This window comes from Notolepis coatsorum (genome assembly GCF_963971535.1).
Source record: "Notolepis coatsorum genome assembly, chromosome: 1".
Classification (NCBI taxonomy): domain Eukaryota; kingdom Metazoa; phylum Chordata; class Actinopteri; order Aulopiformes; family Paralepididae; genus Notolepis; species Notolepis coatsorum.
Window position 1 is genome coordinate 100,179,308 of NC_140165.1, and position 16,430 is coordinate 100,195,737.

The 16,430-nt window shown below is 41.4% G+C and overlaps 1 protein-coding gene across 5 annotated transcripts in view; it reads right to left on the bottom strand.

The window, feature by feature from the left end:
- The window catches only part of mta2 (metastasis associated 1 family, member 2), a 109,015-nt gene extending 92,888 nt beyond the window's left edge, over positions 1 to 16,127 (bottom strand). For all 5 annotated transcript variants that reach the window (XM_084328589.1, XM_084328587.1, XM_084328588.1 and 2 more), the window contains exon 1: positions 15,665 to 16,127. In XM_084328589.1, coding sequence (XP_084184715.1) covers positions 15,665 to 15,692 — 28 coding nt within the window. In that variant the 5' untranslated portion in view covers positions 15,693 to 16,127. The remainder of the gene's footprint in view (positions 1 to 15,664) is intronic.
- Between the last annotated feature and the right edge of the window lie 303 nt (positions 16,128 to 16,430).

Genomic DNA, 16,430 nt, shown 5'->3' on the forward strand with positions numbered 1-16,430 from the left:
CTGCTCTAGTCTAGAAGAGCGGACCTCCATGAGCTACCGTTAATGTTTAAACAATGACCCAGTCAACTATTCACTTTTAGTTTAATACATGACGAGGCATTGTCTAACGGTATCTAGCTGGCTAGCTACTGATAGCTGCTGATATCAACAAATGCTCCAGCAATAGTCGACTCGAGTGCATAATACCTCCGTTCCCTCGTTAGCTAGCTCACGTTAGCTAACTCACGTTAGCTAGCTCACGTTAGCTAGCTCACGTTAGCTAGCTCACGTTAGCTAGCTCACGTTAGATCTATATGTCCCAGTAAACTAAATTGTCTTAACGTTATCTAGCGGGCTAGCAGTAGCTACAGATAGCTCCTGATATCAATGTCTTATAACATTGATTCAATGTGTATTCTAGCTGAGGGCATGTTGAATGTGATTTTACCAAAGAACCGTAACATTATACCAATAGGGTCCAGCTGCATCGCCGGAGAATCCTTGCATGCTGAATGTAGGGTCTAGCTGAATATAGGGTCTAGCTGCAGCACCGGAGAATCCTTGCTGGAGCTGGAGGCTACTCAAGTATACACACAGACAGTGGAGCTGTTTGCAGATAGCGAGCATTTTGACTTATTGCATGGTGGTGATGTCTCGCAGATAATACAACTACAAGTATGATTATATAATATATATTTTATTTAAAAAAAAGATAAAATATATATATATATATTTTTTTAATCAAAAAAAATTTGGCAGGTAAGAAATATGCTTGGCGGGTAGATTCTTCCCATCTACCCGCCACTGGCCGGTGAGTCAAAAAGTAAATTTCGCTCCCTGCCTGTATGCATTTCCTCTAACTCTGAGCAGCTGCTAAAGCTTAAGCAATAATAATATTAATAATATGATGTTATTGAACGATGAAGCGTCGAAGTTAACCACCGTCACTCCAGCCCACGATGAGCTCCCTGACCACAGAATAGCTAAACTTGCACACACTGTCACATTTGGACAATTAAAGGACTGCAGTCTGTTTGGATTTAAGGAAAACCCTCGCGCCATGAGTCGACTCGCCACCAGTGACTTCATCCAGCACAACGAGACTACGAGAGACGGAGGCACTTCTTTGGGAACGTAATATAAAACGGGGTGAGTGAGTGTTGACATTTTTTAATCCTAATGCAACTGGCTCACGTTGATACATGGTGCCGGGCTGCCGGCCGGGCTAACTAGCTACCGTTAGCTCACGTCGATACCTGGATGGTGCCGGCAGGCGGCAGTGTCTACCTTCTGTGAGATTTGTTTACCTCGAGGTTGAAGAAAGTGCACTTTCAGGTTGAAAGCACGGCCCTAATCTCAACGTGTTTCAATATAAGCAAGCGTTATGTATGGTGATAATAACGAGTATATTGTTAGCTGCGCCGCCGCCGCTAACAATATACCGTGCACCGGGGTATTAGGTCATGAAGGTATAACGGTGTGAAAAAAAGCATACCGCCCAGGCCTAGTTGAGGCATGTCATTAATCAAGTCAAATTTACTTTGATTACAACTACACTGCAAAAATGTTTTATCTTATCAACTGAACATATATTGTATTTGGTACAATAAGTCTATATTGAGTAGAATTATCTTGAATTATCTTATCCCACTGGCAGATAATTTAGCTTTTTTCTGATTTGTCCATTTAATCCTGTTTCAAGAAAACAAGATTAACATTTTCTTAAAAGATTAAATTGACCAAAATCAAGAAAAAAATAAGCTAAATTATCTGTGGAATAAGATAATTCAACTCAGACAATTCTACTCAATATTGGACTTATTGTACCAAATACAAGATATTTTCACTTGATAAGATTTATTTTTTTGCAGTGTACAAATATGCAGCTACCTGGGCCTCCAGAGCACTTCTAGTGTCAGCGGACACACCAAAAACATCCTAGCAGATTCACACGCACATGACTCCATGAACATGAATAACCTATCTCAAACAATTCTAAGGTAGTTTTAAGTTATTTCTTCAGCAGCGTGCGCTAATATGGATTCCGGCGGCACGTGCGCACGCACAAATATGGATTCCGGCAGAGTGCGCACAGCTGTTGATTTTCTTTTCAGGGGAAACACTGTACGTCATATGGGATCGGAGCATAGATTTGACGCGTACTCGCCGATAACGATACCAGCATTTTAGGCTGTATTAGAGGCATTTCCGATACTGGTATCGGTATTGGAACAACTCTAAAAATTATGTGAACAGCCAAGCAAAAAATCAGATCTGAGCAATAAATCAGAATTGAGCCCCTAAGGCTTGTAATGTGAACGTAGCCTTGGATCTAAAGAGCAACAGGGATCCCTACCACCACTGCTACAAAGAACTTACAGAGGGAAGCACTGGGTGTCATAAGAAGTTTTAGCCTAGACTCCATAGACATTTTGTGCTTGACACCTCAAAACAAAAACATCAGGCTGCTTGTTCCAGATCCGATTCCGCGTTGGCATGGCGTTTCTATGGCTCCCCCCTCTTAGTCGGGCCGGTTTCATCCAAGTCGACCAAAACTTTATTAGTTTGACTGGGTATGGTTTGAATACTTTTTCCCCCCCCGATACTGGTTCCAATACCTCGGATTCGATGCAGATACCCAAACAATACTTTGTGCTATAATGAACCAATCTGAGGACTCGTTACATTTTGGATTGGTTGAACAGAAGAAGCGGCCAATTGCCAGCCTTATAGCTTGAAACAAACATGTTTATTGGCTCAATGACTGGTACTGAAATTCTGTATCAAATGACCAAGCATTTTTTCAATAGTATTGAAGCAATTCATTCATAGCCCTATCGATTAGGTCATCTATACTTTTTTTCCATGTTAACTTAATTCCAGGAAAACCTATACCGTAAGTACATTTCTGGTAAGCACTATATGCTTTTCCCTTGATCGCATATGGGAACTAGAATTTTACAAGATTTTTCTGATTAAATCAACACGTCTATTTGGTCTATTATGACTAATAGTTGACTGTGGGTTTCATTAGGTCGAGGACAGCCCTAGTCTTCTCACTCTGAAGAACCACGAGCCCAGTCAGCACCATAGATCAGCACCGTAGATCAGCGTGACGCATTCCCTGCCAATCAATAATAGGCTCCTTTGGCATTAAAATGGGAGCCGGGTCGTAAAACACCAACTCCATAAGAAGAATGAAAAATATATGTATGAATAAATATATAAATGGAGGTATGTCTTCCATCAATATTTTCTAGGGCTGAGCTTCAAAGCTTTTTTTGGCAATCGAAGCTTCAAGGCCGAGCTTCGATTTTAATTCGAAGCTTCGAGAATTTTTTTTTAAATAAAAATATTAATAATATATTTTTTTCTTTTTTTTAATCTTATGTTGTGGGACTTGTACAGCACTTGGTAAACTTTGTTGTTTTTAAATGTGCTCTATAAATAAAGTGGATTGGATTAATTAATTAAGTAGCCCCTTTCGTGACTGTGACGCAGCCAACAAGGTTTCACTCGGCTGCGCTGCCTGGGTGCAGTGGGGCTGCTCTCACAGCCAACGACATGACATTACATAATTATGTTGCAACCTTCGTCTATCAAGCAAACAATTATTATATTTAATTTATCATTTATAATTATATCAGACAATGCACCTACAAAAGGAGATGATTACAATTAAATTAGCCAACTTGGTAACACATTAGTCATAGCAGCATAGGCATAGCCTTATTAATGTTTTGTGTGGCGTCGCCGTCGTGTACAACGATACTTACGTTTTTTAGGTGATTTGACAAAGTTGTTGTAGAGTTGTGATATGCCATTTTCTTCTGGCATATCTGGCACTCGGCTTTTTGGGCATTGTCTTTGCATATTTTAAAGTGTAACCACATGTCTGATGACTTCTTCGTCGACATGTCTGCTGCACATGTCCTTGTTGTTTTCAACACAGATAATCTCCACCTGCTTGTTGTAGAGAGGTGGAGTCAAGGCGCCGCTTACTTTCGTTTCATTGGAATGGAGGCGCAAGATTTTAGAGACAAAAAAAATATAATATTTTTTTTTTAATTTTCTTTTTTAAGTATTTAAGACAGCCCTAATATTTTCCATTGTCAGATTAAAAGCAGAAGGTAGCAAATAGGGGTGGGAATCACCAGAGGCCTCACGATACGATAGTATTGCGATTAAAAATATATTGCAATATTAATATTGCAATATATTACCTTTTTTCAACTGCAAAGTACAACTTTGTCAACATGTTTTATCTAATAAAATAAAGTTTTCAGTCTGTTCAATAATTTTTATTGCAGCAAATGGGATTTTCTCAAGCAGACAGATGTCAACACTAATCTGTGTTGCATGTACCTGACATGACATCCTGACATGGATGATCATGGCTACTGCAACCAATCATCATCCAACATATGGTGTATTCCTAACTAAACACTGATGATTGACCCAGGTCTGTTGAAATGTTGATAGGTCCCACCTCGTCATCATTAACTCAATCAGCGCCAATCACGAGTTTACTCGTTATTGGCTGACAACCGTTGAGCGCCAATAATGAGTTAACTCGTTTTTAGATTTTTTTTTAATTTATTTAATTCTGAGACCCAGAGATTGCAATGCCGGCCGAATCCTGCTAGGTGGCAGTATCGCCTACCCTTTGAAACCTTATTTCACACTGTGCGTTACATTTTATATGGTCCGGGGCGGAGAAATAGTACCCGGGCAAGTGTAGTAGGGCTGTACCGAATGCTTCGAAGCTTCGATCATAATGTTGACATTCGAATTTTATATCAACATTCAACATCAAACAAATTTATTTTTAATAAAAAGTTTATCTTTTTTTCTCTCTTTTTTTTCAATCTGTTTAAACCAATGGGGGTTTTCTTCACAGTTGCAGTTAAAGATTAGGCTACACTAATATTATAATATTATACTATAAGACGTCACCATCACTTTCATACCAACCGTGCCCTTATTGGATTATTTATTAGGGAATCTCAGGGTTTGAAATTAACGGGGGCTTGGGGCAAAATGCCCTCGAAAATTGACCAAATGCCCTCGAAAATCAGTTAAGGGGGGCAAAAAAAGCCCCAGACAGTTTACTAATTATATATATAATTATATATATGCTCTACAGTGCGAGCATTTCCCTCGTATTTGCCCCTAATAATATGTGCGTGTGCAAACCGGAAAAATCATTTACTTGCAGTGTGCGAGACAGACAAGTGCAGATTACAAAACAGCTCCGCTGTTAATAGTTCAGATTGAAACTGGACTGAAATTCAGTTTTTGGGTGGAATGTTTGTTCCAAGGAGGAGGGAGGCGGGGCCCGCTGCGTGTTACAGGCACTTGAGAGGATGCGAACACAGACAGAGCGCTCTGCTTTCATCAAGCATTACTGCTATCTTAATCTTAACGTTATATAGTTAGTGTTACACGGACAATAACATCAGCATATTATTATTACCCATAGCAGCAAGGCATTACTCCGAGTCCGTTCATTAGCTACCGGGAGATGCAAGACTAACGTTACTGGTGAAAATGTGATTTGCGTTGGAATACTCCTTTGCCAACTTGCTGTGCTTTGCTTGCAGGTCTGCAGCCATTATTGCTGCATTATGAATAGCCCCAACTTTAGCCAAGGTAACGTTATGGCTAAACCTTTAACAATAGTTAACGCTAGCTTTCGGTTAGCTGTTCAATGCTATTAATAACACAACTCCCCGTCAACACCCTCTCTCGGGAAGATGGCATTTAAGAAAGTATCTGCTGTTAAAATGACACAAACATTCGTTTTGTGGCATTAACGTTATATAGTTAGTGTTACACGTTCAATAACAAGCATATTATTTACCCGAAGATAGCAGTAAACAAGGCATTACTCCGTTAGTCCGTTCATAGCTCGGTTCCATTCCGTTGCTCATTCCGTACCCAACTACACATTCCGTACCCAACTACACATTCTGCAATCTGTTAATAAAGTTTTCAACCAGACAAATGTATAGAAAGGCTTTGTTTTATTATAACATTTGTTGCAGTAAAATCATTATGTCTCATTTGGTCATGCTGTGGAGCGCCGGTCGGCGGGCCGGGCAGCTAACGTAGCTACGTTAAGTGTGTTCTGCTCTCGCAAACAGAACAATGGCGGCATGCCCGAAAGTAGAAAAATGAATAAACGCTTGCCGATTGGTGGTAAGGACAGCAGGAGGTGGGTGCTAGCGGTGTGGCGTAATTGGCCGAATCGACTGTCAATCAAAATGGTTCCATTTAGGGCTGGGCGATATGACGATATTATATAAATATCGGGTACAGTTCATTAACGATACACTTTTTAAATGTATCGTGGATATCGTGATGTTTTGCCCTCGCGTTAGAGGCCGCCGCGGCTGAGATGCGACTTACAAGCGCAGTGCTAAATGCTTTCCTCTCCCTCTCGCCTCTCCCTCTCGCAGAAAGAAAAAGTCAGTCACACACACACTTGCCCAAATGACGTCATCTACACGCACATACACGCACGCAAGCGCACACACCTAGCCAGAGACAGAGAGGCGGTGGCTCAGTGCTAGGGATGCCCCCTGAAACCCACGAGTAAGCTCCGACGTTAACGGTACTGATTAGCTACGGAGCTAACAGAGTGTACCATCCATTTGCGACGCAACAGTGGCAGCAACAGTGGACACGGAGTAATGTTAACGTTATGTCGAGTTCATACTACACTACACGTATGAACTCGACATAACGTTAACATTACTCCGTTTCCATGAAGTGTTTAATTAGCAGCAATCTGTTGTTGAAAATGTAACGTTAACCGGAAAACCGGAAATGGAATGCGAGGACAGGATGCCGCCATGAAGTCGGCTTCTGGCCCTTGTAGTCATATATATTGTAGTCTTTTAGTCTTATTAACTAAAAGATTTTAACAAAATAAAAAGCAGCAGCACTATTGGATAACTGAGTCATGTTTGCCATGTATTTCTTTCTTTAGGGGAGTAGGACATTTGTTTCACAGTTTTAGCATGATGTTTTATAGATGGCTAGGTTAAACACAGGTTTTTGTTTTTTAAGAGGGGGGGTTTGATTTGATTGAAGTTTATTTCAAGTATGCAACACAACAAACAAACATCAAGTACAGATATAGCCTTAAGCCGTTCAAATAATAAATGTATACATACATGTAAATAAATAAATAGTTATAATATGTAATCTAATCATCTAAATCTAATCTAATATAAAAAAACGAAAGGCTAAAATGCTAAATATATAATCTAAGAATCCAATAATCTAAATCTAATATATAATATAAAAAGTCTTGTCTTTAATGTTCGCTTGCAAACTCAAATACTGTCTTGGTAAGCCTCATAATGAATTGTTTGGGGAAAAAAGGAAAAACATCGTGATGTGTATCGTGTATCGCCGAAAGGTCAGAAAATATCGTGATATCATATTTAGGCCATATCGCCCAGCCCTAGTTCCATTGCATTGGTTGAAAGCTCTGGTTGAGAGAATAGTATCCCGCTGCAGGCCGCAAGAATGGTTCCATTGCATTGGTTGAAAGCTCTGGTTGAGAAAATAGTATCCCTCTGCAGGCCGCAAGACGATACTGGGAGAGAGATAGTGATACCATAAACATATTTCTTGATGTTGATGTTTTTTAAGTAAGTAAAGAGGCCTACAAATACAAACATACACATACAAATATACAGTAGTTTCATTAAAAAAGAAAAAAAAGAAAAAAAAATACAAATACTTATATACAAATATACAAATATCGGTATCGGTATCGGCCGATAGTGTTAGTTGAACAATCGGTATCGGCGGCCAATTTTCATATCGGTGCATCCCTATTTGTAACACAACTCCAAAGAATAACATCCAAATCCGATCCCGATGCGCATTTCCTTCATTCCACAGCGCTGAGCGCGCAACGTATTTCATTGATCGATCTGGCCAGAGCCTATACTCAGAAACGTTGCGTGTGTGGGGTTTTTCATCAATTTGAAACAAGCCTCTTGACTGTTGGAATTAGGGATGTTAAAAATAAAATATCTAATAATATTATTCAATATTAGACATTCATTGATCCAGAGGCAACCGGTTATTCGTCTGCTATTTGTAGATATATCAAGACAACAACACAACTTGCCCTCAGGGTAGGGCTGGGCGATATGGAAAAAAATCTTATTGCGATAACGATATGATAATGTTATCATAATTCTCGATATCGATAATTATCGAATTGTTATAAGTATTAAATTGTTTTTTTTTCTTTTCTTTTTAACAGATGTATGTTTATTTTGCAGCAATTCTTTGTCATTGCCGCCATCTTTAGTGTTACATCCCCTCACACTCCAGTTCTCAGGCTGCAGCTGGTTTAAAAGCGAAAGTAAACCGGCTTCTCTGCTGGCTGTGGCTCCAGGGGAGTTGAACAGTTCTGGCTCTGCTCGTTTATTTTCGATCTTTTGGCGCTTTTTTGGTGGACAAACCACCGCACATGTGCACCGTGACTCGTGACTGGAGTCTAGTTCTGCTAGCACACATAGCCTACTGTGTACAGACGGTTTCAAACTGTATTTTAAATTAGAAAGCAAACAAAATAAATGGACAAGAGAAAAATAAATCTCAATTTGGTCAGTATTGTCATTTGGACAAGCAAAGCCATTACTTTAAGTTGCAGGCAAGAAAGACAAGTCTGTCCACCACCTCTGGTTTTAAAACTGCCCTGTTGCAGGTAAAAAAAAAAAAAAAAAAAAAAAAAATCGATTTTTTTTCTTTCGATATTCGATATCGATTAAAATATATCACGATATTTATCGTTATCGTTATATCGCCCAGCCCTACCTCAGGGACAATAATATTTAATCTATTTAGATAGAGTATGTATGTATTATTTACAGATAATTGAAGGTACCTCAAAACATGAAACCAAGCCATGATGTCACACATCGTGTGTGTGCGTGTGTGTGTTACTTGAACAATTGTCACTGTGCTCCTAAATTTCTGTGTGCTCCTAAATTTGTATTTAGATTTTATTTATTAACATTTTATTTAGGAGCACATGTGCTCCTTGGGAAAAAGGTTAGCGTAGAGCCCTATATATGGAGACATTAACATTACGTTATCAAACATAGGGACGAAGACTGTAAAAAAAAGTCTCAATGTTTTATAATCTTTATGTTAATTTTCATTATAAAAATGTTGTGCCCCCGAAATACATACGAATAAATAAATAAATACGAAAATCTATTACGGGGGGGCAAAAAAAGCCCTTGAAAAAAAGTTAATATCTAACCCTGTTAGGGATGCACCGAAATTTTGGCCACCGAAAGTTTTCGGCCGAAAGAGTTTTTTCACAGAAAATATATCACCGAAACAGAAACAACCTGTAACCTAACGCGTGTTGTTGTGATAACGTAACCAAATGCGGCAACGTGAGCTCTTCAGTCCTGCGTTCTGCAGCCTGTGATAACTCCTCTTGGGACTCGGGAGTCGCGCTGTTTCTATGTAAACTCTGCGCGCAACGCGTCCAATAAATGCGTCTTTAACATGCTTTATATCCTTATTTACTATATGCCTGTTGCGGTTAATCACTGAGTGATCTAATATGCATATTCTTCAGAGCGAGAGGGGGAGGGATTGTGTTTCTCACATTGACGCTGTCTGTCGTTGATAATATAATCTGAAGAGCATTATTATTATTATCATTCTCGAGAATACACGTCGCGCGTCTACTGTGCCAAAGTCAAGAGAGTAGGGCTGGGCGATATGGAAAAAAATCATATCGCGATAACGATATGATAATGTTATCATATTTCTCGATATCGATAATAACGTTTGGCTACTGAATGTAGAGAGAGAGAGAGAGAGAGAGAGAGAGGGGGCGAGAATGAACAAGAGAGCCAGCCCCCCCCCCCCCCTCGGGTTTTGTTCTAGGTTCACGTTTTGATCGTCTAAGCTGCCGTGGGTGATGACGTCACACTCGAATGTAAACAGGAAGAGATGGAGATGGAGACACACAGAGATGGAAATTGGATGATATACAGAAACGAATACAGAAACGAATAACCAATAAATATGAAGTTATGTTTAAACTTCTGTTGTCAAGCGTTGTCAATATAACCCACCCCCTTTCCTCACCAATGGAACTAGTCTTGTGGAGTCCGCTTTGACCGTTTTCCAGGGTTAGCAGCTATCACTAGTTAGCTTAGCATAATCCTAATGGATACCTTGGTTAACTTAGCAGCTACTAGGCCTGCCGCGATAAGCAATAAATCGATTAATTGCCGCGATAATTAAAATGAATGCAATGATTTTGACGGGCGCGATTAATTGCTATTTGCGCGTTTGTTTTAATGAGGCGGACCCAGTGCCCCTTGTCAGTCACTGTCCGTGTTGGGAGGCGGGCCGCTGGCTTTACTACAGAGCACAGCACAGGAGCTCCGTGGGGCTAACGTTACCCCTCATTGCGTCTATTCTACTAGCATTAACGTTACTCATACAAACAGAGTAAACACAGTTTTCAATCAATCAATCAATAACAACATTAACGAGACCCTCGTTGTGTCTATTCTGCTAACGCTAACGTTACCTCTCATTGTGTCTATTCTACAAGCGTTAACGTTAGCTAGGCTGTCTATGCTAACGTTAACATTAGGCTAACAAGCTGTAACGTTACCAGTCGCGTCTATTTGCTAACGTTAGCATTAGGTAATAACCGGTTTAAAATGGATGGTGATTACCTCACGTTGTGTCTATTCTACTAGCATTAACGTTACAAACGTCATACAAACAATCAATAGCGAGTTATATTGATCACGCTATGTACGATAGCCATGCTAAAACGCTAGCACAACATTAGCACCTAACCTAACAACAAGCCTTAACAAGTCAGCGATCTTTTTGCAAGACTAAACTCTCCGCTCGGTGGCAAATTGTGTTGATGTCGGTTTTGTTTAATCAATAAATGAGGCAGAATACACAGTGACTGTATCCTTTGTTTATTGCACTTGTGCCTGCTGCAAACATAATGATTATGAAATCCTAGAGACGCGTCTCTATTCTGACCAATCAGTGGTCTGCAGTGTTTCACGTGACTTTTCTGGTACCCAAAGTACCTGATAATCACAACAATACTTCCGGTCCGGTCGGTGGGCTTCAAAATAAAAGTCTAAAACACAGGAAAAGACGGAGCGGTGGGCTTCAAAATAAAAGTTTTGGGAAATAAATTTCTCCAAAAAAAAAATTCTCTAACCGGTCGCAATAATATCGCTTATCGCGATATTTTCGGGGGCAATTAATCGCCCAGCAAAATGTGTTATCGTGGCAGGCCTAGCAGCTACCGTTAGCTCATTGCTCGTGTCAATTAAATTGCATGTTATTAAAGGTCCGCGCTGGTCTGTCTAATGAAATTACAACCGCAACATTATATCGCACTGTACAGCCCTGACTACACTAACGTTAGCCTATAGCTCCGCCGTCCCTGCTACACTCGGGACCAGTACACGAACGTTAGCCTATAGCTCCGCCGTCCCTTCTCGAGGAAAGCACTGCGAGTGTCTCTCGGCCGCGGGCGGCGCCATATAAACTAATACTCGATGTTCGCGATATAGTACAGTACTACATCTCGGGTAGAACAATCCGCGATACATCGAGTATACTCGATATATCGCCCACCCCTACATCAGGGTCCCCCATTTTCAATTCATCAGGACATATATGACATACATGACATACAGATACAGTACTGCTACATCTATACATTTATGACATACCAGATTTGCAAATACAGTACTGTTTGTTATACAAAAAGAGTCCAGAAAAGGGAGTATATAGATTTGACGTAGAAACTGTACATTGGAGGAGGTGGGGGGGGGGGGGGGGGGGGAAACACTGTAAAACTGTACAAGCAAAGCTGTACATTGGAATATTGACAACCATACTAGGTAATTTACTGTACATTGGAGGGGGTACTTTTATATAAAATGCTTACTGTAGCCACTAGAGTAACATCATTAAGTCTGCTATAAGCTATTCTCCCTCTCATGTGTGCAGATCTTTATGCAGTTTTAAAGCACATTGGCTTTGTTCTGAATGCACTTTGTAGTTATCCTACAGAGAAAAGAAAATGTACTTGACTTGGAATGAATGTACTGTATGCATTCAGAAGTGCTGAATAAATGTTTTATGGACCCATAATAGTGATTATTTATTATTTAAGTTAAGTTTTGCCATAATCATATATTTTTCCATAATCAGGTAGCTGAACAACATTGGTAAAAAAATATTCTATTCTATGAATCATTTTCGGCCTTTCGGCATTCGGCCAACTGTTTCCTATTTTCGGTATCGGTTTCGGCCAAGAATTTCCCATTCGGTGCATCCCTATTATTTATGTTAACGAAACTGATGAGTTATATTCATTAAAAAAAGTTTATTTAATCAAAGTAAAATACTAATTTAATCAGATTAATCACTTTATTCAAATTGAGGATTTAGTTTATAAAGAAATTATGAAGTAGATTTTTTTTATATATAATATATATATAATACTTCAATCGACGCTTCGAATGTTAAAAAAATGACATTCGGTACAGCCCTAATGCATAGTTTGTCCCATTTCATGTCAGGGACCCGATGGACATCAATACTGGAAATCGCGATCAGACAATTGGAATATTCTTTTTGCAATACCTCCTAGCAAAGGTAAGGACTATATGACAATCCTACAATGATTTCACATCGATCGCAACGATCAACGTATGTAGTATTCAAAACGTATGCCGTTGCTGACGATCAGAGCATCACAAAACGACCCCCCCCCCCCTTTGATGCCTTCATGATGAAACATAATACCTATTATATACCTTTGATTTGGAAATAGTATCATGTCCAGGCGAGCAACGTGAACGACTTTTGCTAAATGCACATAGCGTTCAATAACTCAGCTTCCAGGAATTAGCCCGGATCACTCTGAAACTATACAATATTCACCACGGGATAACACGCAAACGTATACATGAAAAACAATTTTTTACATGTTGGACGAGATAAGTGACTGTCAAATGAGCCATAGTATTGTCTCCATACTAATAGCTATAATATAGAATATAGACATAGCTCTGCAAACATCATGACACATTTATAATGCAGCCTGATGCCACAATGGGACCTCCTCATCCAGTAGGAGCATGTATACAAAGGGAAGCTAGCAGTCAGAAGCCTTTGACAGAAGCTCATTTTCCAGGCTTGAATGAAATCACATGAGGTGGTCCTCTCCTCTCAAGGGATTCTCCCACCCAACCACTGAGGAACACAATACAGCAACAGTTTCTGATGGAAAACTGGTGAGTCACGCATTTTTTTCTTTAGTTTTCATGACTTTAGTGTGACCTTGTCTGTGACACTAGGAGTGTTGTGACGAGTGTTGTGACGAGGGGCCTGCCCCCCCCCCCCTAGGCCCTCGACTTCCATCGCACGGATTCAGTTATTGCTTTACATAACCAAACTACTCAACCTTGCTACAATGTAGGCTAATTACAAATCAATTAGTGAGTCATTATGTAATCACAGGCTTGTCATTGTTGTTAACACACTCCCTGCAATATTACCGGTACATAAGCTAGATTGTTACGCTGCCATTAAATGTTATTCGCTACATCATAGAACGTCCTGTCACCCTGTGTACTGTCAATTCTACTGCACGCGTGATCCGTCGAGTTGGGCATAACCCTTTCAATAAACACTCTTTTTCCGGGGGCAACTGCTCCGCATCACTCGTCGCAATCACCTTGGTTATGAAAAACCATAATCTCCAGCAGCGACAGGAACAACAGAAAATGTTTCTTAATGGCTTCCTCATGTGGACCCTCTCAGGGAAAAGTTCCCCCAGGAGGCGTGCCAACGTGCACAACATGGCTCATAATACGTCCTTTATGCTGATGTGTGGCCAAAGAGCCAGTCAGACGCATGCCTGAGGAGGCCATCTGCAGCGATGGTGCCCCGGCCAAGACGAATGGTGTGTGTGTGTGGGGGTATGCAATCAGTTTACAGTAGAGGGATTAAATGGCTGAAACTGTAACACCAGCGACGCAGAAATTATTAGCATCTGAAGCCCATTTCAACTGGTGGCACAGAACCAGATGCAAGAATGAGCAAGGAATACACACAGTTGTAGTAAAGAAAAAAAATAGAATTTTTGCACTAGTGCCATTTGTACTGTAATGATACTACTACTTTAAGTATCTCCTGTAAGTATCTGGCTGTGCAACGAGATTCAACACCACACATTAGAGCTCGTCAATGAATGTAGTGGCACTACTATCCTGTTAAATTCAGTCACTACAACCAGATTGTCGCTTACTCAAGTCACTTACTGAAATGCAGAACTAACTGCATGTGTGCAACCAACACAGTGCAAACAATGCAACCACAGTGTGCAAGTACATATCTAACGTTACAGCGAAGTCTATACAGTTTAGCAGTCTTCGTAAAAAAAAATTTAGAACCTTATATGGCTATGCAAATCCACAATTGTAGAGAGTAGTGGAGCTCTTGTTTACATTGTGCGTTGAATACGCAGCATCCTTTCCAGTGCCGTGTTTAATCACCGTGACCTAAATAGGCGACATAGACTTGTGGGACCGTACACAACGTTACACTTGACAGTGTACTCTGCAAAATAGCCACATCTGCGGCCAAAGACAGGGACTAAGGACAGATAAACGCTTAACAGTGTTACTCGTGGGCGATAACTGTAGAGTGCGGCATTGCATCAACAACGATCGATAAACAAACACAGCGATGTTGCGTGAAGTACAGTCATATATTATTATTATTATCCACAACCCTGAACCCAGGGATGAGAAGGAATAAATGGAGAGAGAACCATGATAGCAGGCAGCTGGCCATCTTGCCAATGCGGCACGTTTACCGGCGTTTTCGTACACAGCGTTGGGTTAACCACCGGCCAACGTTAAGTGGTTGGCGCTATAAATCCAGTTTAGTTATGATCTCTCACTTAGTTACAGTTGAGTTACACTTACATCTTTCACAAAGTACCCCACCGCGTACTGTAACAGTGCTAACTCTTATCAACGGCAGATCGGCTACAATTCGCAACAAATCGGTTCAGTGTAATCGCTGCATTTGGAAATACTTGCTGCTGGCGGTCGTTAGCTACTAAAGTAACACGAATAGCTTAAAAAGAGTCGGTTGGTGACCTAGCTATAGCCCCCTTTCTGCCGACATTATTTAACCGACGTGACTGTGCCTCTGGTGCCCAGCGTTGGTGAGGAACTTGCCAACAACAGTGTTCACGAAATAGTCGTTGCTAACGTCCCAAGTAAGCTAACAGAAGTTAGCAAGTTAGCGAGCTGACATACCGCTGCGGGTCCAGTCAGTGGCTGCATGGCGGCGGAGCGGCTAACCAGCTAACTAGTTAGCTAACGACATCAACTAGCTAACGACACCCCGGAGCACCGGGCCGCCCGGTGCAGCTAGCAGCTAGCTCCCCTCCGTGAACGGTGCGTTAGCAGCAGCTAACCGCCGGAGCTAGAAGCTAACAGCTAACGCAGCTAACAGCTCGCCGTGTCGAACCCCCCCAACGAGCTGGCTGGCTGACGGAACAATAATCGCGTCGGGGGGGCTCATCTTCTTCAAAAAAATTTAAAACAATCCTTACCTCCCACTCGGTACATGTTGGCCGCCATTCTCTCTCGTAACCCTCCTCAACAAACACACCGTCCCAGGGATTTCCCCGCTCGCGTCAAATTATTATTATACGTCGATCCAGGCGCCGGGGCTTCTTTTTTTTTATTCCTTCATGTGTCGCGCAGACACCCGCCCGCCGTGAAACACAAAGCCGGGTCCCGGCGAGCCTCTGGCGGGGAAAAAGTTGAAAGTTTCCGGCCGCGGCGTCGTCTCTCTCGACGTCTCGGAGGTGTTTGTGTCCAGAAGCCGCGTCTTTGTTCCCGTGCAGCTTCCTCCTCGGAGACCTCCCTCTCTCTCTCTCTCGCTCCTCGTCTTCCTCACTCACTCACCCTCTCACACTCGGGCTGGCTGCACGGAGAGAGCTGGCCTCCTGTCTCTTACTCCACTCTTCCTCCCATCCTCCGCTCCCAGCTTCATCCTCCTCTTCTTCACCTCCGCTCAGTTCACACACTCACTCGCTCGCACACACACACACTGCCCCCCCTCCCCCTCCCCTCCCCCTCCCCCTCGTCCGCAGACGTCATCTTCGGAAATTATAATCGGTAAACTTCGACATGATCTCAAATGAAAAGAGAGAACACGCGCAGCGCGCGCACACCTCGACTGTTACACTACACGGTCGGTGACCGAATGAATGAACACTTTATTTAACAGATTGCAGAATGGGTACAATACAGTACGGCTCAATAAATACACACAATTGTTAACGGGATGCAGACAGAGACCAGAGACAGACT